The 22,437-nt window shown below is 38.3% G+C and overlaps 1 protein-coding gene across 9 annotated transcripts in view; it reads left to right on the top strand.

The window, feature by feature from the left end:
• Positions 1 to 22,437, top strand: part of AP4S1 (adaptor related protein complex 4 subunit sigma 1) — a 59,018-nt gene that overhangs the window by 24,089 nt on the left and 12,492 nt on the right. For all 9 annotated transcript variants that reach the window (XR_013825199.1, XR_013825200.1, XM_079906645.1 and 6 more), the window contains 3 exons: positions 16,460 to 16,668; positions 19,266 to 19,352; positions 21,044 to 21,112. Coding sequence is in view for 7 of the 9 variants with exons in the window: in XM_079906645.1 (XP_079762771.1) it covers positions 16,531 to 16,668; positions 19,266 to 19,352; positions 21,044 to 21,112 (294 nt within the window). In the remaining 2 variants the exon portion in view is untranslated. The remainder of the gene's footprint in view (positions 1 to 16,459; positions 16,669 to 19,265; positions 19,353 to 21,043; positions 21,113 to 22,437) is intronic.

Genomic DNA, 22,437 nt, shown 5'->3' with positions numbered 1-22,437 from the left:
TAACCTTTAAAAATTGTGAATCACTATACTGTACACCTGTAACATATAATATTGTATATTAACTATACTTCAACTAAAAAAAAAAGTGACTGTAACATTTACATTTCCACCAGTACCATATAAGGGTTCCTGGCCAGTACGTGTTATTTTCTGCATTTTTTGTTATAGCTATTCAAGTGGGTGTGAAGTGGTATCTTGTTATAGTTTTAATTTGCATTTTCCTAAGGTTTAATGATGTTGAACATCTTTTCATGTGCTCATTAGCCATTCATATATCCTGTTTGTTCAAATGTATTTTCAGATCCATTGTTCTTTTTTCTATTGAAGTATAGTTGATTTACAGTGTTTCAGGTGTACAGCGATGTTTCTGGTGTGTGTTTGTGTGTATTCTTTTTTTTTAATTTATTTATTTTTGGCTCCGTTGGGCCTTAGTTGTGGCATGCGGGATCTTTCGTTGTGGTGCACGGACTTCTGTCTAGTTGTGGCTTGTGGGCTCAGTAGTTGCAGCTCGCTCGCGGGCTTAGTTGCCCCGAGGCATCTGGGATCTTAGTTCCCCGACCAGGGATGGAACAGGGATCGAATCTGCATTACAAGATGGATTCTTAACCACTGGACCACCAGGGAAGTCCCTATATATATTCTTTTTCAGATTCTTTTCCATTATAGGTTATTACAAGATATTGAATATAATTCCCTGTGTTATACAGTAGGTCCTCTTTGTTTATTTTTTTTCTCTTTATTTTTTAATTGTGATGCATGTCTTCCTATTAAAAGTCTTTTATATATTCTAGATACAAGTCCTTTATCAGGACTTGTATCTGCAAATAATTTCTCCCAGTCTGTGCCTTTTCATTTTCTTAATGGTATCTTTTAAAGTATAAGTTTTTCAATCTGATAAAATCCAGTTTGTCAAAATTTTTTTTTCTGTTATGGATTATGCATTTGGTCTTAAATCTGTTTCTTCTAAAAGTTTTATAGTTTTACCTCTTACAGTTAGGTCTATGATCTATTTTGAGTTAATTTTTGTATATGGTGTGACATAAGGGTCTAAATGCATTGTTGTAATTTCTTGAGGTGAAGTGAAATATTCTCGTCAGCTACTGGTAAATCCTTGGCAAAAGAATGATTCTCTGCTTCTTGGAAATGTCACTGTATTCCAATATATGTACAACTTTGAGAGAGACTACCTGGGGCCATGAGGGATGGGGCTGCCACCCAAGCCAGCCAAATCAACTGGATGAACCTGAGGATCTGTGGGTGACATGTCAAGCCAGATTGCCCTCTTATCCAGCACAGTAGGGATTAAGATCCATGAACAAGTGAAAGAAATTACCTGTAATGCCTGTGTTTCTGTTTACTCTCTTCCTTTACTGTCTTGTACCTAGTGAGCACTCAGTTGGTGTTATTTGATATGATTTCATAAGCAGAAAGGCAGACTTCATGACCTTGTACGTGTGTACTTTAATGAGTCTTTAACACTTTGATGCACTGAGTATGGTCCCTGCCCCAGACATACTGAATCAGATTCTGTATTTTAATATGCTCCCCAAATGATTTATGTGCTCATTAAGTTTGATGAGCACTGGTCTAGAGTAGAGCAAATGACAGCCTGCAGATGAAATCCAGTTGCTGACTATTTTTATAAGTAAAGTTTTATTGGAACACAGTTATACCCATTTCTTTACATATTATTTACATCATGTGTGGCTACTTTCATCCTGCAGTGGCAGACTGATTGAGTAGTTGTGAAAGGGGCCACATGGCCCTCAAAGCCTAAAATATTACCTGGCCCTTTTCAGAAAAAGTTTGCCAACCCATGGGCTAAGGAAAAGGAGGGAAGGTTCCCAAATGATTATATATGGTAGAAAGATGAATGGGAGATCAAGATGTTATCTAGGTCAGAATAGAGCCTGACAGACTGGCAGACTAAGCCATTTATACAACATACACATTTATGCACATACACACACCTTACCTATTAAAATTAGCGTGTCTCAGGACTTCCCTGGCGGTCCAGTGGTTAAGACTCCGAGCTCCCAATGCTGAGGGGCACGGGTTCGATCTGGTTAGGGGACTTAGATCCCGCATGCTGCACGGCGCAGCATAAGTAAATAAATAAATAAGTAGATAAATAAAATTAGCATGTCTCTTAGCTAAAAGAAAATAGGAAAGACTAGTATAATCAGTGAGAATGTTAATAAAAATGAACCTCATACCTAAACATCTATATTATACTGATAAAAATTAAGATATTTAAGCAATAGAACCAAATATAACTAAATATACACACCAGCAAACAAGCCCTCTTCACTTTGATAGAAATACTTGTAGGTCTCTTTTTTATTTTAGTCAACTTTTTATTTGGAATTATTTTATGTTATTTTATTGATTTATTTTTGGCCACACCAGGAGGCTTGCAGGATCTCGGTTTCCTGACCAGGGATTGAACCCAGGCCATGACATTGAAAGCCTGGAATCCTAACCACTAGGCCACCAGGGAACTCCCCATATTTGGAATAATTTTAGATTTATAAAAACGTTGCAAAGATAGTACAGAGAATTTCTGTATACCCACACCTATCTCCCCTAATGTTATCTTCTCGCATTACCATGGTACATTTGTCAAATCTAAAAAAACAACTTGGGTAGCATTATTATTAACCAAACTTAGACTATTCACCAGTTTTTCATTAATATCCTTTTCTGTTCTGTGAGCCCCTGCAGGATACCACACTGCATGTAGTCATTATTATCTCCTTAAATCTTCTCTGACCTGTGATAGGTTCTCATGCTTTCCTTGTTTTTCACGTTTCAGGGAGTACAGCTCAGATTTTTTTTTTTTTTTTTTTTTTGGCGGTACGCGGGCCTCTCACTGTTGTGGCCTCTCCCGTTGCAGAGCACAGGCTCCGGACGCGCAGGCTCAGCGGCCATGGCTCACGGGCCTAGCCGCTCCGCGGCATGTGGGATCTTCCCGGACCAGGGCACGAACCCATGTCCCCTGCATCGGCAGGCGGACTCTCAACCACTGCGCCACCAGGGAAGCCTCAGATATTTTTTAGAATATCCTTTAATGTGGGTTTGTGTAATGTATTTTCTCATGATTAGAATGGGATTATGGGTTTGGGGTAGAATACCACAGAGGTGAAGTACTCTTATCATGTCATATGGTGGCAGGGGTGGAACATGACATCGTGATGATTTAGCCTTCATCACTTGGCTAAGGTGGTGTGTGCCAGGTTTTCTACTATAAAGTTACTATTTTCCATTCCCATCTTCTGTTCTTTGGAAGTGAGCCACTAGGTTCAGCTAACCCTCAGATGGAAGGGGAGAATTAATCTCTACCTCCTGGAGGAGAGAGTATCAGCATATATGTTTGATACTCTTCTGTCCCATTTATTTATTCCATCATGTATTTAAATCAGTATGTACTCATGTGTACTTATTTTATACTTTGGGTTATAATCCAGAACTATGTTATTTGTTGTTCACATCTTTCTAGCTTTGGCTGTTAGGAGCTCTTCCAGATTGTCTCGTCTGTCAGTCTCTTTTTAAAAGCTTTATTGTGATATAATTCACATACCATAAAAACCACCCATTTAAAGTATACAATTCAATGGCTTTTATATATTCACATATTTGTGCAGCCATCACCACAACCCCACATTTCTTAGACCTCACCCTCCAAACCCCCATCTCCTGGCAACCCTTTATCTACTTTCTGTCTCTACAGATTTGCCTATTCTGAGCATTTCATATACATGGAATCATATAACATGTCATCCTTGTGACTAGCTTCTTTCACTTTAGTAGTTTTGTCAAGGTTCATCTGTTTGGTCTCTTTTTCTTTTTGTCCTTTTGTTGTTTGTTTTATTTCTTGTTTTTGCATGATTTCTGTCTGGTCTTTTTAATCTTTATCTATACAGATGTTCCTTCTACGTAATCATTATGGGTATAAATTTGGTGTTCTGATTTTGTGATTTAACATTATGTTATCTACATTTTCCCATTCTCATAGTCTGCATATTTATTTTAATGGTTAAAAGACATCAAGTTGGTGTTCATTTAACTTGGCTCTCAGTTTGTAGTATCTGGGCTTGATTTATTTTTCACTACTGTAAATGATGTTGCTGTAAATGTTTTCATGCATGTGGATTTTTAATTATACCTTAGGATAGATTCCCAAGACTGAAGTGCTTGAGTTGAAAAGTAGAATCACTTTCATGATTCTTTTTGTTACATTTTACCAGGTTTCATTGTAGAAAATTTGTAACAAATTAAGGGATTGCTAATAACATATACATATCTGTTTCCTTATATAGCCTTATCAGCATATTTTTCTAATTTTTAGGTGCGTTTTTTTAAAATTAAATTTTATTTATTTTTTTATACAGCAGGTTCTTATTAGTCATCAATTTTATACACATCAGTGTATACATGTCAATCCCAATCTCCCAATTCATCACACCACCCCACTTACCACCACTTTCCCCCCTTGGTGTCCATACGTTTGTTCTCTACATCTGTGTCTCAATTTCTGTCCTGCAAACCAGTTCATCTGTACCATTTTTCTGGGTTCCACATATATGCGTTAATATACGATATTTGTTTTTCTCTTTCTGAGTTGCTTCACTCTGTATGACAATCTCTAGATCCATCCACGTCTCTACAAATGACCCAATTTCGTTCCTTTTTATGGCTGAGTAATATTCCATTGTATATATGTACCACATCTTCTTTATCCATTCATCTGTCGATGGGCATTTAGGTTGCTTCCATGACCTGGCTATTGTAAATAGTGCTGCAATGTACATTGGGGTGCATGTGTCTTTTTGAATTATGGTTTTCTCTGGGTATATACCCAGTAGTGGGATTGCTGGGTCATATGGTAATTCTATTTTTAGTTTTTTAAGGAACCTCCATACTGTTCTCCATAGTGGCTGTATCAATTTACATTCCCACCAACAGTGCAAGAGGGTTCCCTTTTCTCCACACCCTCTCCAGCATTTGTTGTTTGTAGATTTTCTGATGATGCCCATTGTAACTGGTGTGAGGTGATACCTCATTGTAGTTTTGATTTGCATTTCTCTAATAATTAGTGACGTTGAGCAGCTTTTCCTGTGCTTCTTGGCCATCTGTATGTCTTCTTTGGAGAAATGCCTACTTAGGTCTTCTACCCATTTTTAGATTGGGTTGGTTTGTTTCTTTAATATTGAGCTGCATGAGCTGTTTATATATTTTGGAGATTAATCCTTTGTCTCTTGATTCGTTTGCAAATATTTTTTCCCATTTTGAGGGTTGTCTTTTCATCTTGTTTATGGTTTCCTTTGCTGTGCAAAAGCTTTTAAGTTTCATTAGGTCCCATTTGTTTAGTTTTGTTTTTATTTCCATTACTCTAGGAGGTGGATCAAAAAACATCTTGCTGTGATTTATGTCAAAGAGTGTTCTTCCTATGCTTTCCTCTAAGAGTTTTATAGTGTCCAGTTTTACATTTAGGTCTTTAATCCATTTTGAGTTTATTTTTGTGTATGGTGTTAGGGAGCGTTCTAATTTCATTCTTTTACATGTAGCTGTCCAGTTTCCCCAGCACCACTTATTGAAGAGACTGTCTTTTTTCCATTGTATATCCTTGCCTCCTTTGTCATTAGTTGACCATAGGTGTGTGGGTTTATCTCTGGGCTTTCTATCTTGTTCCACTGATCTGTGTTTCTGTTTTTGTGCCACTACTATATTGTCTTGATTACCGTAGCTTTGTAGTATAGTCTGAAGTCAGTGAGGCTGATTCCTCCGGCTCCATTTTTTTCCCTCAAGACTGCTTTGTCTATTCTGGGTCTTTTGTGTCTCCATACAAATTTTAAGATTTTTTGTTCTAGTTCCGTAAAAAGTGCCATTGGTAATTTGATAGGGATTGCATTGAATCTGTAGATTGCCTTGGGTAGTATAGTCATTTTCACAGTATTGATTCTTTCAATCCAAGAACATGGTATATCTCTCCATCTGTTGGTATCATCTTTAATTTCTTTCATCAGTGTCTTATAGTTTTCTGCATACAGGTCTTTTGTCTACCTACATAAGTTTATTCCTAGGTATTTTATTCTTTTTGTTGGAATGGGAAATGGGAGTGTTTCCTTAATTTCTCTTTCAGATTTTTCATGCTTAGTTTATAGGAATGCAAGAGATTTCTGTGCATTAATTTTGTATCCTGAAACTTTACCAAACTCATCGATTAGCTCTAGTAGTTTTCTGGTGGCATCTTTAGGATTTTCTATGTATAGTATCATGTCATCTGCACCAGTGACAGTTTTACTACTTCTTTTCCAATTTTTATTCCTTTTATTTCTTTTTCTTCTCTGATTGTCATGGCTAGGACTTCCAAAACTATGTTGAATAATAGTGGTGAGAGTAGACATCCTTGTCTTGTTCCTGATCTTAGAGGAAATGCTTTCAGTTTCTCACCATTGAGAATGTTGGCTGTGGGTTTGTCGTATATGGCCTTTATTTTGTTGAGGTAGGTTCCCTTTATGCCCACTTTCTGGAGAGTTTTTATCATAAATCAATGTTGAATTTTGTCAAAAGCTCTTTCTGCATCTATTGAGATGATCATATGGTTTTTTTCCTTCAATTTGGTAACATGGTGTATCACATTGATTGATTTGCGTATATTGAAGAATCCTTGCATCCCTGGGATAAATCCTACTTGATCATGGTGTATGATCCTTTTAATGTGTTGTTGGATTCTGTTTGCTAGTATTTTGTTGAGGATTTTTGCATCTATATTCATCAGTGATATTGGTCTGTAATTTTCTTTTTCTGTAGTATCTTTGTCTGGTTTTGGTATCAGGGTGATGGTGGCCTTGTAGAATGAGTTTGGGAGTGTTCCTTCCTCTGCTATATTTTGGAAGAGTTTGAGAAGGATAGGTGTTAGCTCTTCTCTAAATGTTTGATAGAATTTGCCTGTGAAGCCATCTGGTCCTGGACTTTTGTTTGTTGGAAGATTTTTAATCACAGTTTCAATTTCATTACTTGTGATTGGTCTGTTCATATTTTCTATTAATTTCTGGTTCAGTCTTGGGAGGTTATACCTTTCTAAGAATTTGTCCATTTCTTCCAGGTTGTCCATTTTAATAGCATAGAGTTGCTTGTAGTAGTCTCTTAGGATGCTTTGTATTTCTGCGGTGTCTGTTGTAACTTCTCCTTTTTCATTTCTAATTTTATTGATTTGAGTCCTTTCCCTTTTTTTCTTGATGGGTCTGGCTAATGGTTTATCAATTTTGTTTATCTTCTCAGAGAACCAGCTTTTAGTTTTATTGATCTTTGCTATTGTTTTCTTTGTTTCTATTTCATTTATTTCTGCTCGGATCTTTATGATTTCTTTCCTTCTGCCAGCTTTGGGGTTTGTTTGTTCTTCTTTTCCTAGTTCCTTTAGGTGTAAGTTTAGATTGTTTATTTGAGATTTTTCTTGTTTCTTGCGGTAGGCTTGTATAGCTATAAACTTCCCTCTTAGAACTGCTTTTGCTGCATCCCATAGGTTTTGGATTTTCGTGTTTTCATTGTCATTTGTCTGTAGGTAGTTTTTGATTTCCTCTTTGATTTCTTCAGTGATCTCTTGGTTATTTAATACCATATTGTTTAGCCTCCATGTGTTTGTGTTTTTTACATTTTTTCCCCTGTAATTGATTTCTAATCTCATAGCGTTGTGGTCAGGAAAGATGCTTGATATGATTTCAATTTTCTTAAATTTACTGAGGCTTGATTTGTGACCGAAGATGTGATCTACCCTGGAGAATGTTCCGTGCGCACTTGAGAAGAAAGTGTAATCTGCTGTTTTTGGATGGAATGTCCTATAAATATCAATAAATCTATCTGGTCTATTATATCATTTAAAGCTTGTGTTTCCTTGTTAATTTTCTGTTTGGATCATCTGTCCATTGGTGTAAGTGAGGTGTTAAAAGTCCCCCACTATTATTGTGTCGCTGTCGATTTCCTCCTTTATAGCTGTTAGCAGTTGCCTTATGTATTGAGGTGCTCCTATGTTGGGTGCATATATATTTATAATTGTTGTGTCTTCTTCTTGGATTGATCCCTTGATCATTATGTAGTGTCCTTCCTTGTCTCTTGTAACATTCTTTATTTTAAAGTCTATTTTATCTGATGTGAGTATTGCTTCTCCAACGTTGTTTTGATTTCCATTTGCATGGAACATCTTTTTCCATCCCCTCACTTTCAGTCTGTATGTGTCCCTAGGTCTGAAGTGGGTCTCTTGTAGACAGCATATAGATGGGTCTTGTTTTTGTATCCATTCAGCAATCCTTTGTCTTTTGGTTGGAGCATTTAATCCATTCATGTTTAAGGTAATTATCGAGATGTATGTTCCTATTACCATTTTCTTAATCGTTTTGGGTTTGTTTTTGCAGGTCTTTTTTTTCTCTTGTGTTTCCCACTTAGAGAAGTTCCTTTAGCATTTGTTGTAGAGGTGGTTTGGTGGTGCTGAATTCTCTTAGCTTTTGCTTGTCTCTAAAGCTTTTGATTTCTCCATCAAATCTGAATGAGATCCTTGCCAGGTAGAGTACTCTTGGTTGTAGGTTCTTCCCTTTCATCACTTTAAGTATATTATGCCACTCCCTTCTGGCTTGTAGAGTTTCTGCTGAGAAATCAGCTGTTAACTTTATGGGAGTTCCCTTGTATGTTGTCATTTTTCCCTTGTTGCTTTCAATAATTTTTCTTTGTCTTGAATTTTTGCCGGTTTGATTACTATGGGTCTCGGCGTGTTTCTTCTTGGGTTTATCCTGTATGGGACTCTCTGTGCTTGCTGGACTTGGGTGGCTATTTCCTTTCCCATGTTAGGGAAGTTTTCGACTATATTCTCTTCAAATATTTTCTCGGGTCCTTTCTCTCTCTCTTCTCTTTCTGGGACCCCTATAATGCGAATGTTTTTGTGTTTAATGTTGTCCCAGAGGCCTCTTAGGCTGTCTTTATTTCTTTTCATTCTTTTTTCTTTATTCTGTTCTGCAGCAGTGAATTCCACCATTCTGTCTTCCAGGTCACTTTTCCGTTCTTCTGCCTCAGTTATTCTGCTATTGATTCCTTCTAGTGTAGTTTTCATTTCAGTTATTGCATTGTTCATCTCTGTTTGTTTGTTCTTTAAGTCTTTTAGGTCTTTGTTAAACATTTCTTGCACCTTCTTGATCTTTGCCTCCATTCATTTTCCGAGGTCCTGGATCATCTTCACTATCATTATTGTGAATTCCTTTTCTGGATGATTGCCTATCTGCACTTCATTTAGTTGTTTTTCTGGGGTTTTATCTTGTTCCTTCATCTGGTACATAGCCTTCTGCCTTTTCATCTTGTCTATCTTTCTGTGAATGTGGTTTTTGTTCCACAGGCTGCAGGATTGTAGTTCTTCTTCTGCTCTGTAATTTTTTAAATAATTTTTTAAATTTTATTTATTTTTGGCTGCATTGTGTCTTCGTTGCTGTGCACGGGCTTTCTCTAGTTGTGGCGAACGGGGGCTTCTCTTCATTGCAGTGCACAGGCTTCTCATTGCAGTGGCTTCTCTCTTTGGGGAACACCAGCTCTATGCACGCGGGCTTCACTAGCTGTTGGATGCGGGCTCACTAGTTGTGACTCACAGGTTCTAGGACGCAGGCTCAGTAGTTGTGGCACATGTCTTAGTTGCTCTGTGGCATGTGGGAATTTCCTGGACCAGGGATCAAACCTGTATTCCCTGCATTGGCAGGCGGATTCTTACCCACTGGGCCACTACGTTAAGTCCCTCTAATTTAATACACATAAAGGGAGGAAATGAAAGAAGTCAGTGTGCTAAACATTTTACAAAAACTGTATTATTTCTTCATTTAATCTTTGCCACCACTTTGTAAGTTAGATATTATATAATATTATATAGTGCAAGGGCTGGGTGTCAAAGCCCCTTGGAGTTATAGCCAAAGGGCAGATACCAAAGATCAACTTGTGGAAGATCAAGATCAAGAGTGTAGAAATCCAAACCATTTCATTAAGCACCAAGACCTGAGCTGGAATGGGAGCCAAGGTACTGGACCAATGGGACAAAGACCCAGGAAAGCCTGAGCTAGATTGTTTCAGCAGGATGTCCTTTTGATGAATTCAAAAATACATCCCTTTAGTGTCCTTTTGTAGAATCCAACCGGGATCTTGTGAGTGGACCAGGTTCATTTAATGGTACTGGAAGAGAATAGACACTACACTAGCCTCTTGACATTTTGGAGTTCATTGATCACATTTATGTTTAAAAAATAGAGTTGCTACACATGCATGAATATTTACATGTAAATGTATAGAAAAGGTCTAGAAGGATATGCATTAAACATATTGAAAAACATTGGTTCAGTCTTTGGTAAGATGAACAGGATTTGCAGCAGGAGTTGGGATACCAGGGTATTTTATATGTTTTCTTTGCTTGAATACTTTTGTTATTTTTATTTAAGGAAAATTTATTGCTAAACAAAAAAAGCTTTCATTCATTCAACAATTTTATTTATTTATTTATTTTTAAATATATTTTGGCTGTGCTGCAGGGCATACAGGATCTTAATTCCCTGCCCAGGGATCAAACCTGTGCCCCCTGCAATGGAAGTTCAGAGTCTTAACCACTGGACCATCAGCAAAGTCCCTCAACAAACATTTATTGGATGTTCACTATATACTAGGCACAATGCAAATATCTGAAGTAAGATATAGACCCTACCCACAAGTTCATTGTCTGGTATAGTCTTTTTCAAATTTTGGGTCATAGTCCTTTAGAAGATTATGAAATTAAAAATCATTGGGTCATATTGGATTATAACTCAAAGTATAAAGTAAAATATCCATGGGTCAGTACTGATGTAAATAAATGGTTGAATAAATAGGTAGAATAGATCTCCTGTGCAGTAGAATTTCAAATAATTTTATGTAGATACTCCCACCTCAAGGAGATCAAACTAAAATCCCTACCCCTTAACGTGGGCTGCACGTAATGAATTCCTTCCAACGAGTGCAATATGGAAAGGGCAGGGGATGGGGTTAGGGAATAACTTTACAGTAAAGAAACCTGACAAAAACTACCTCAGCCAGGTGACCAAGGTAACATCAATAGTGATAGGTCATGTTGGTAGTATGTGCCCTTGATAGCATGTGATGAAAATGGCACTTGACCTCTGTTGTTTTCCTCCCCAAAACCCATATACCCAGTCTAATCATGAGAAAAACATCAAACAAATCTCAATAGAAGGACATTTTATAAAATACCTGATCAGTGTTCTTTAAAACTGTCAAGGTCATCAAAAACAAGGAAAGTGTAAGAAACTGTCAAAGCCAAGTGCATTCCAAGGAGATGTGAAGATTAAATATAATATGGGATCCTATAACTGAAAAAGGACATTCAGTGAAATGTAAGGAAATCTGGATAAAATATAGACTTCAGGTAATAATAATGTATCAATTCATTAATTGTAACATATGTACCATACTAACTAAGATGTTGATGATAGGGGAAACTGGGTGTGGAGTATATGAGAACACTCTATACTGTCCTTGCAATTTTTTCTGTAAATCTAAAACTATTCTAAAAAATAAAATCTATGGAATTAAAAAAAATATATCAGTGGTCCACAACTAGCATTTTTCCTCAATATTTTGTTGTGACGATTTTCAAATATACTACAAAGTTGAAAAGAATTGCACAGTGAATTCCCATATACTCACCACCTAAATTCTACCATTAATCTTTTACTATATAGTCATCCGTCCCTCAGTATCCGTGGGGGATTGGTTCTAGAGTTCCCACACATACCCAAATCGGTGCATGTTCAAGTTCCTTATGTAAAATGGCTTAGTGTTTGCATATAACCTACGCATATCCTTCCATATACTTTAAAATAACTTAATCTAGAAATAACTCTAAATTACTTATAATATCTAATACAATGTAAATGCTATGTAAATAGTCGCCAGTGCACGGCATATTCAAGTTTTGCTTTTAGGAACATATTGGAATTTTTTTTTCCCAAATATGTTCAATCCATGGTTGGTTGAATCTGTGGATATGGAACCCACAGATCTAGAGGGCCGACTGTACTTACTTTATCATATATCTAACCATCTATCCATCTGTCTACCCATCCATTAATTTATCTTAGTTTTTTTGGTGCATTTCAAGGTAAATTATAGGGAGTTCCCTGGTGGCCTAGTGGTTAGGATTCCGGGCTTTCTCTGCCTTGGCCCGGGTTTGATCCCTGGTTGGGGAACTGAGATCCTGCAAGCCAGGCAGCACAGCCCGCCGCCCCCCCCCCAAAAAGTAAATTGTAGACATCAGTACATTTCCCCCCAATACTTCAGCATGTATATCATTAACCAGAGTATTAGTTTCTTTTTATATAAAATTTACATTTGGTAAGTTTTGAAAAATCCATACATCTGTGTAATCCATACCCCTCACAACTGCATTTTTTATAAAATGAAAGGTCATAGAAGATACTGGAGTACAATACCCAAAGTATGGGCGAGTATTGTTTTATGAACTTCCATTCAGATATGTATGTACCTGTATACTGGGTCACAATGTAAAATATATCACAGTGTAAAATATATCACAGTAAAACAGTGAAAATCACTGGTCTGGTTGGGGAGCTCAGAATGTAATCAAATAGTGATTATTTAGGGTGACAGGTTTTGTAAGATACAGTGATGGGTTCAAAGAAAAGACAGCCAACTTTCTGTGGTTAGAAAGAGGGATTGGGATAGGCAGGAAAGGCTTGTCTGAGGAAGAGGTGATATACTATCGTAATGACATTGGCCAACACTTACATAGCACTCACTTCATGCCAACTGCCAAACACTGTTTTAAGAATGTTACATACACTAACTACTCCTCACAACCTAGAAGGTCAGTACTAATATTATTCCCATTGTACCTCAGACTGAGTACAGAAAGATTAAGTAATCTTCCCAGGATCACAAGGCTAATAAGTAGTAGAGCCAAACAGTCAAGCTCTACCTAGTTCATGCTTTTGACTATTATACCTTACGAGTAGTATACAGTTTTTGGTGGAAATTGGCTTTGTAACTTGGGGGATTTTATTTCAGTCATTTTCATGGGGCAAAAACAAAGTTTTTGTCTGATATTCCCTGAGTGTGTGTGTGTGTGTGTGTGTGTGTGTGTATGTGTATGTGTGTGTGTGTGAGTTTTACAATATTATGGTTCTGGGGTACATAGAAAGCATTTAGAGCTAGAAAGGATGTTAGCCATCATCAAATAACATTTTCATTTCCAGAAACTTCCTACTCTACTGTTTTCACGCAGTGAATTGTTTGGTATTTTCCATTCATTGTGCAGCAGCATTAGAAAAGATAATGTTGAGTTGATCATTCCCAAAGATACCTGAAGTTGATGCTTATTAAGCTTAAATGGACATTAATGACACTAATACACTGAGTGAGGCAGAGGCAATGTGATAAAGACAGCATTATGAGTCAAGAGACCAGAATTCAGGACCTCACTCTGCATCTCAGATTAACAGTTTTCCCATCTACAAAATGGAGTGCACATCAGAGATGACAGATACAAGGTGCATATGTTGCCACACCCTGCTTCCTAACCCACAACTGACATTACTAATTATTCATGACATCGTCTTGCTCTGAACCTGAAAACAGCTTCAGAATCCTTCTCAACACAGTGCTCAATGCAGTTAGTACAGTTAATCAAAGTTGGCACCCAAGTTGAAATCTATTTGTCATCTTTGGGTATGACAACCTATAAAGATTCTTCCAGTTCTAACTCCCAGAAATACACCATCAGAAGTATGAAAACTGTGCCCAATTCAATACTTACTTCAGTCTTTCCAGTCTGTCTTTTCTCTAAGCATTAAGTTTACATCATGTAGGGGACTGGGACGCTGATCTGTTTATATTCTACTGTGAATCTACCCACCTCCCTAGTCTTGGCCTTTAGGCATCCTAGCACCCTTTGTGTAACGTCTTCCCCAGTAAAGTTTCTTTTTTATTCTTCCTTGATTTTTCACACACATTCACACAAGTTCTTGGGTGTGGAATCTCCTAACTTCTTGGCAATCAAGACATCTTTCCCAGCCCGTGTGTTGTTGAATGCAAAGAGTATATTAACAGAGGAAGTTCATATCTGCTCCCCGACCACTCCCAGCACTTGTCTAAGCATATTCCTTCTTATTGCCCTACCTCAGTTTCATAATTATTTGATCTCCCTCCCCCCTGGTAATTAGTAACCAGGATAGGTGCTTACGTCATTCATCTTCAGTTCTCAAACATGTACCTGTCTCTGAGTCTCCACATTGTATATTTTGGTGTTGTATATTTTATTATAGAAATACTTTACAGTTTTGCTTGTCTGCTTTATTACCACTGTGTAATCCTACAGTTGTAGATCGTGTAATTGTTTATGAGCGTGCAAAAAAAAATACTGTATTCAAGTCTTTAGATGCCTTCAGCTACTATTTTCAAGACTTGTGTCCTAATGAGTATCAGTTCAGCACGTCCTTGTTTGTCATCCTTGCTCTTGAAGTCAGTGGGAAGGAATGCTGTGCTTGTAAGGTGGAAACCAATTTGATCCCTTGGTGTAGCATCTCAGTGGGATCATTTTACATCTCATTTTACCACTTAATGCAACCAGGGCATTTAAAGGCAATGGTTTGGCCATGAGTACCTTTGAGACAATATTTTCTTTTACCTGGCAGTTGGAGTCCAGGGTATAGGATTGTCATTTCTAACTTTCATAAAGATGGTTTTAAAATAACTTTGCTGAAAGGGAATAAAGGAAAGGATGGTAATCTTAATTTATTAGTCATCTGCCATAATTTTTACTGGCAGTAATTTGTAAGGAGGATAAAAGCAGGACTTAACACCAGACGATTAAATAACACAGAGTATGTTGCAATGCCACCTACAGTAGTGAGTTTATCTTCCTGGAAAAGGGAGTGAATGACCACAGGCCTCCCCCTGTGGCACAGCTGTCAAATCCCCGGCTGAGCTGGTCTAGATGACATCCTGTTCTGCACACCGAATGAACACAGCAGCCCCAGGCTTTGCCAGACTGGATCTGCCTCTAACCAGCTCTTAGTGTTTGGAATTGTTATGAGATAACCGCCTGTCTGATAGGGTTTAGGAAATAAAAGATGAGCTAGGAAGGCAAAAAATAATATAAAAATATTATCATCTGTTGCAACTATTCTGTAAAATTATTCCAAGTTTTAAAATTTCGCTTAAGAACTATTGTTAACCTTGGTCTTTTGCACTGATTTTCAAAGATATTACAAAATGTGAGTATGATTTTGTAAGATTGGCCTGAGACAGCTCTGATGCTCATGATGAAAGAATTGGCCATTGGTCAATATTGTGCGCTTTTGCATTGATTATTTCAAAAACTATATTAAGTATAAGAATAACAAACATGGGATTCAATACAGCTGAGTTTGAAATAAACCCACAAGCATGAATGAGGAGTAGGGGTGTCATGGATCTGTGTATGCGCTTGGCCTCTGACCTGCATCTCACCCCTGACATACAGTAATCCAGGTATCCTGGGTGCCTTAACATCCGTAAAATTCAGTTTTCTTGTCCTTAAAATGGGGATAACAGAAGTCCCTGCCTCAGAAAATTGTGAGAACTAAATAATGTATGTAAATTGCTCAGTACAGAACCTTATAGGACTTGTTACGGGGCCTTGTACGAGGACTTCGACAAATAGTTGATGTTACTACTGCTTTCAACACTAAGGAAAGAAGAGCTTCACTACACATCCTGTCTCCATTGTCCATAGAATAAATTTCATATTCCTTAACATAACTTCTAAAGCCCATTTTATCTTATGCGAGCAGCTCAATTTCCTGTGACCATTCTTCTTGCCCCCTGACCTGCAACCAAAGTGAACTTCCCAGAGCTTTCATACCCCTATTTTCTGTGCCTCAGAGTCTCTCCCTCTGGGTCATTCTTCAAGATCTTGCTTAAATGCCCCTTGTCTGGGAAGCCATTCCCAACTTTCCTATGATGCTCCTTGTCCCTCCCTTTTGTGCACCACAGAAGTATACCTGTCCCAGTTATAACTCATCACTCTGTACTGCTGTTATTTGTTTACCTATCCAGTACCTTTGCTAGGTGTCATGATCTGAAGATCAGAAATAATTACTTCTTCATCCATATTCTCCTTCTGGTGCTTGACACATAGTTGGCGCCCAACAAGATTGATGAAACAATTGAATGAATATGAGTAGAACTACTGTAGATACTCAAAAATGTTTTGGAGGATAACTAAGGAAAATTTATCTTTAGTTATTTATTAAAGTCTCATTTAGTTCACAGGAGTGAAGACCAATATTATCAGAAGACGTTTTACTTCTGGTTCATCTACAGAACACATTTAATATGATTCTTGAGAAATTTGATCTTGCCTTTCTGTTGTTCTTTTATTCTTCAGGTTCTGGTTACAGCTACCCCTCGCCATACCTTTTGAACTATATTTGGAAAAATACTGGCCAGAAAAAAAAAATGATAAAATTTTTCCTCATGGTGAATAAACAAGGGCAGACCCGACTTTCTAAGTACTATGAACATGTGGAGATTAATAAGCGTACGCTTCTGGAAACAGAAGTCATAAAGAGCTGTCTCTCTCGATCCAATGAACAAGTAAGTTTCTGATTCTCTTTGATCTCTGCATTCAACTCAGCAGTGGCAAATTTATTATTACTGAGTCGCAGGGGCCATCGTTTTCTTTGAACTACATTCTTTCAATAGCTATTAGGGAAAATTAACAAATGAAGTGAAATGAAGACTGCCGCATAGCTCTCTTTACATCCCCTTAAGGAAAATAAAAGCAAAGAAAATCAGGAAAAGTCTTGGGTTCATATTTAGGTCAGCATATTTGTCTTATTGCACTATGGAAGTGGCAGCTCAAATTTAAGCCTGCTAATAGACATACCTTTTTTTTTTGTTCATATGAATTCAGCCCTTGGAACTCTTAGGAGTGCCTGTAGCAGACGGCTTTCTTTAAGCCAAAAGATGAAGGTCAGATGACCAGTATAGAGGAGAACAGTCAAGACCCACTTTGTGCCGGAGGATAATAACATGATTCTCATGTGGAGTGCAGTTTTTTTCTGCTTATCATTTTTATAAATTTACCACCAACGTAATACTGGAACAAGTAATTTAAAAACAAAACAAACTTGATTTGAACTTGTCTTATTATATAGATGGGAGAAATTGAAGTTAAAAAAGTCATATGAAACAACAAATCTATCCATTCTGCCAAAATTGAGGTTAAATTAAATCGTTAAAATAATAGTAAACAGGAATTGTAAAAACTGAGTCTACTTTTACAAAGGACTTTAGTTGGAGAATTACTTAGTCTAGGCCCTAAACTTGGAATCCTTGGAAATCACTGAGCAAACTAATGCAAATCCAGAAAGCTTATTTAAATCACCCATTAATTTTGCTAGTTCTCTTTTTCACTGCATATGTAGAAAGGCTGCTCCTGGGAACCACTGGTAAGTCATAAAATATTAAGCTACATCAGTGCTCACAAGTTACGCATTAGAACTGTGTTTCCCTTGGCTTCTAAATTGATTTTCCAGTCAGAACATCTCAGAGTCCTCTTTGAATTACTACTTTGGACTGCCATGGCACACACTGCTTTATGTAGTTGTCAAAAGAAAACAAAAACTATTAAAGGACTGTGTTAATAGCCACATACTTTAAGTAAAGGTAAACAAACTGCAGAAGTATTTCTGTTTGAATCTTTCTGCAGAATGTAGGCACTCTACAGTTTCATAGTTTTCACTGATAGGTTACCCTCTGAAATATATGCTTTGAAATGAACATACCATTAGATATTTTTGAAGCATTCTAAATTATCTTAGATTTTAAAGGGAACCCACTGGGCTTTTAGCATAATCAGGTACCAAAGTAACACAATCTCAGCTTCATTTTTATTTTATCCACAAAGGTGCTTGGATACTTTTTTTTTGAATGTCAGAAACTCCTGAGAGCCTTTGAAAAATGTTCCTCAGTTCTTTCAAATAGATTTTGTTTCCTTGAAAGATCTGACTGAACAGAAATAATACTGGCTCTACAATGAACCAAAAGCTGCAGAATGGTCCTGGACTTAATACTTTTATCCTAATGTCAAATAAAAGCCTCAAATGCCTCCATTATATAGATCGTTGAATGGCTTTCCCGTGGAAGAAATGCCATAATCAAAACTTGCAGCTTTGGAAATTCCTTGGCGGTCCAGTGGTTAGGACTCTGTGCTTTCACTGCCAGGGATGCGGGTTCGATCCCTGGTTAGGGAGCTAAGATCCCACAAGCTGTGTAGCATGGCCAAAAAAAACCAAACCAAACCAAACCAAAACAACTTGCAGCTTCATTCCCAGGTACATCTGAGCCCCATAGAGCAACATATCCCAGTGCAAAAAGTCATACCGTTCTTGCTCAGTCACATTTGGTCAAGCGCACCCAAAAATCCAAAGGAAGGGCAACACTGTACCTTCAGCCTGCTGTCCAATTCCTGTCCACCCAGTGCCTTCCTCTCCCCCTTTGTACAATGGCTTTAGGAAAGAGATGAATGGGAAGGGAGTTGTTTCCTCCACTAGTCAGTAATGGTAAGCTAGTTATTAATTCCTATAAAGCAATATTTACAGTGGGAGATTTTTGTCTAGTGTCTGCCACACAAAAGCCATCTTTAAATAATTTATAAAAAGAGCCTACATTGATTCTTCTCAAAAAGAAGTCAAGATTTTTTCTTTTTTGCATGTGTGTATGCTCTGTATATTTGGCTCTTGAATGACTATCAGATAGTACAAACGGAATCTCTAATTGCTTCCAAAAGAGCCCAGGGGAGATGGAAAGAAGAAAATCTTCTTTATCATGTGGGCTTATTTTCACTTTTGGAGGCAGTCTAAAATGCTGATTATTTAGTAGCCTTTTCTTTGCTGGCTGAGTTCCACACAGAGCCAAGCAAAGGAATAAGAAGAAGTACAGGTGGGAACCCATGTGAACACTCAGACATTTTTCCAAGACCACTTCTCCACCTCCCACTAGAGATGCTTCCAAGCATTCCCCTGAGTACTGTGAGGAGGCGGCCGGCAAAGACTGTGTCACATCTTAATGTTGAATATTTCTAGGAATGTGTTGACAGATACTCAAATCAGAACCTAGAAATTATGCATGCCATTTTGAAGAAATCCCTGTCAACCACAGGAATTAATGTCTAATTGTGTTTTGTCTAGTGCTCTTTCATTGAATATAAGGATTTTAAGCTGATATATCGGCAGTATGCAGCTCTCTTCATTGTGGTCGGAGTTAATGACACTGAGGTAAGATAATAGAAGAGCTTATGGAAAATACAAGAAAATTAGGAATAACAGTCTGATTTTTCTTTAATAAATTTATTTATTTAATTTTGGCTGCGTTGGGTCTTCGCTGACACGTGCTGGCTTTTCTCTAGTTGCAGTGAGCAAGGGCTACTCTTTGTTGTGGTGCGTGGGCTTCTCATTGCAGTGGCTTCTTTTGTTGCGGAGTATGGGCTGTAGGCGCACGGGCTTCAGTAGTTGTGGCATGTTGGCTCAGTAGTTGTGGCTCACAGGCCCTAGAGCGCAGGCTCAGTAGTTGTGGCTCACGGACCTAGTTGCTCCGTGGCATGTGGGATCTTCCCAGACCAGAGCTCAAACCCTTGTCCCCTGCATCAGCAGGCGGATTCTCGACCACTACGTCACCAGGGAAGCCCAACAGTCTGATTTTGATTCCTCCTTAAATTGACATTTTCTTCCCCACTTACCTCCATAACAATTATCTTGACTCTTGAAGGATATTGGTTTTTATCAAGGCTGGGGAAACTGTGTGGAAGAGATAAACCTAGGATTTTTTTTGGATTAGATGAGCAATTTGTGGAGAAGCACAAAACCACAGAATGCCTTCCTCGACCCTAAGCAATACCAGTTTCCTGCCCTCATTCAGTGTGGCACAGTAGGGCAGCTTAGCCAAGGGTAGGGGCCAAACAACTGTGACATTAAACATAGGCTGACATTTCAGAAGGCAGAGCAAACTGTAAATATGATTGTGTTGTAATTACATCTCATCAGATATAGTTCACCTTTTCAGAAATGGTCAGTCCCAGATCAATAGCACCTTTGGCCATAGAATCCCTGAAAGGGTATTTAAGATCTAAAATACTTTGAAATCTCAGTTGATTGTTTTTTTATCCATGAACCAAACTTTGAGATGGTTTCCCCATCTTCACAGATGGGAAAGTGATGACATGAAGACTCTGGGGGAAAACAAAACAAAACAAAAACCAGGCTTCAGCCAGTTGGTGATGAAGTCAGGGAGTAAACCTCAGAACTCTATAATCACCAGACACAATCTGGTTTCAATTCAGTTAAATTCATCATGGACTTTTCAAAAACTCTTAGAGGTTAAGGTTTTCTACATTTCCCCTATTGATAAGCTTCTTTTAAAGAAATAAGTCCTAGAATTATTCTGAATATTTGTCAATAGGAAGCTGCTTTGGTCACATTATCTGTTTACCAAATGCTTTAAAACCTGGTTGCTGACTGGGCAGCTCCATGTCTGATTTCCCCAATAGGTCATATTAAAACTAACTGCACCCGGGAATTCCCTGGTGGCGCAGTGGTTAAGAATCCACTTGCCAATGTAGGGGACACGGGTTCGAGCTCTGGTCCGGGAAGATCCCACATGCCACGGAACAACTAAGCCCGAGTGCCACAACTACTGAGCCTGCACTTTAGAGCCCGTGAGCCACAACTACTGAGCCTGCATGCCACAACTACTGAAGCCCATGCACCGAGAGCCCGTGCTCCGCAACAAGAGAAGCCACCGCAATAAGAAGCCCGCGCACCACAATGAAGAGTAGCCCCCGTTCGCCGCAACTACAGAAAGCCCGCACACAGCAACAAAGACCCAACGCAGCCAAAAAATAAATAAATATTTTTTTAATAAATAAATAAATAAAAATAAAACTAACTGCACCCGTCCTTTTTTATTTCAGAATGAGATGGCAATTTATGAATTCATCCATAACTTCGTGGAAGTTTTAGACGACTACTTCAGCCGAGTGGTAAGTCTAATGACTAAAAACTGGTTTTCGTCCTTAGCTCAATTTCCCAGAAATGGGTCTATGTCAAAAATATGTGTTAATGGGCCTCCCCGGTGGCGCAGTGGTTAAGAATCCACCTGCCAATGCAGGGGACACGGGTTCGAGCCCTGGGCCAGGAAGATCCCACATGCCACGGAGCAAAGCCCGTGCACCACAACTACTGAGCCCACGTGCCACAGCTACTGAAGCCCGCACGCCTAGAGCCCGTGCTCCGCAGCAAGAGAAGCCACCGCAATGAGGAGCCCCCCGCACCACAACGAAGAGTAGCCCCCGCTCACCACAACTGGAGAAGATCCACGCGCAGCAACAAAGACCCAACACAGCCAAAAATAAATAAATAAATACATTTATATATTTAAAAAAACGTGTTAATATAGAGCTTTAATGTGTAAAAGTTAAAAATCAAATGACGCCAAATTTTCATTACCTTTCCTTCTGGCTCATCCAACGTGTTAGAAACCTATGTGTGTCTTAGATCTTTATAAAGAACCAGTTCTATAAGACTAAGAACCTCTTGTGTCTTTCTCTCAATTAAGATATTTTGCTATCGAACTTCCTCTCTCTTTTCTTCTTTCTTCTGCTTCCCCTCCTAGACACCAGGACCCTTTTAGTTTAAGAATCATTTCCATCCAGACCCTTGCTTTGAGGATCAAAACCAAGTCCCCTTAAGGAATACATGAGTTCCTTTCCAGCAGTCCTTTAACAGTTGTACTGAAATGTAATTTAATAACATACAGTTCACCCATTTAAAGTGTACAGTTTTTAGTATGTACCCAGAGTTGTGTAACCATCACCACAATCAAGTTTAAAATATTTCATCACCCCAGAAAGAAACACCATACCATTTAGCATTTCTCTCCCAATTATCCCCTCCACCTGCTCCAAGCACTAGGCAATCTTCAGTCTACTTTCTGTCTCTATAGGTTTGCCTGTTATAGACATTTTATATAAATAGAATTATATAAAGTACAATAAAATATGGTCTTTTGTGACTGGCTTTTTAAGTTTAGCATAATGTTTTCTAGGTTATGCTGATCACGTTGTAACATATATCAGCACTTCTTTTTTTATATAAATTTATTTATTTATTTATGGCTGCATTTGGTCTTTGTTGCCATGCACGGGCTTTCTCTAGTTGTGGCGAGCGGGGGCTACTCTTCGTTGTGGTGCGCAGACTTCTCATTGCGGTGGCTTCTCTTGTTGTGGAGCCACAACTCTTCATTGTGGAGCACGGGCTCTAGGTGCACGGGTTTCAGTCCGGCAGGCGGACTCTCAACCACTGCGCC

The sequence above is a fragment of the Stenella coeruleoalba genome (assembly GCF_951394435.1).
Source record: "Stenella coeruleoalba genome assembly, chromosome: 2".
Classification (NCBI taxonomy): domain Eukaryota; kingdom Metazoa; phylum Chordata; class Mammalia; order Artiodactyla; family Delphinidae; genus Stenella; species Stenella coeruleoalba.
The sequence above is the reverse complement of the archived record's forward strand: the minus strand, read 5'-3'. Positions and strand labels throughout refer to the sequence as shown.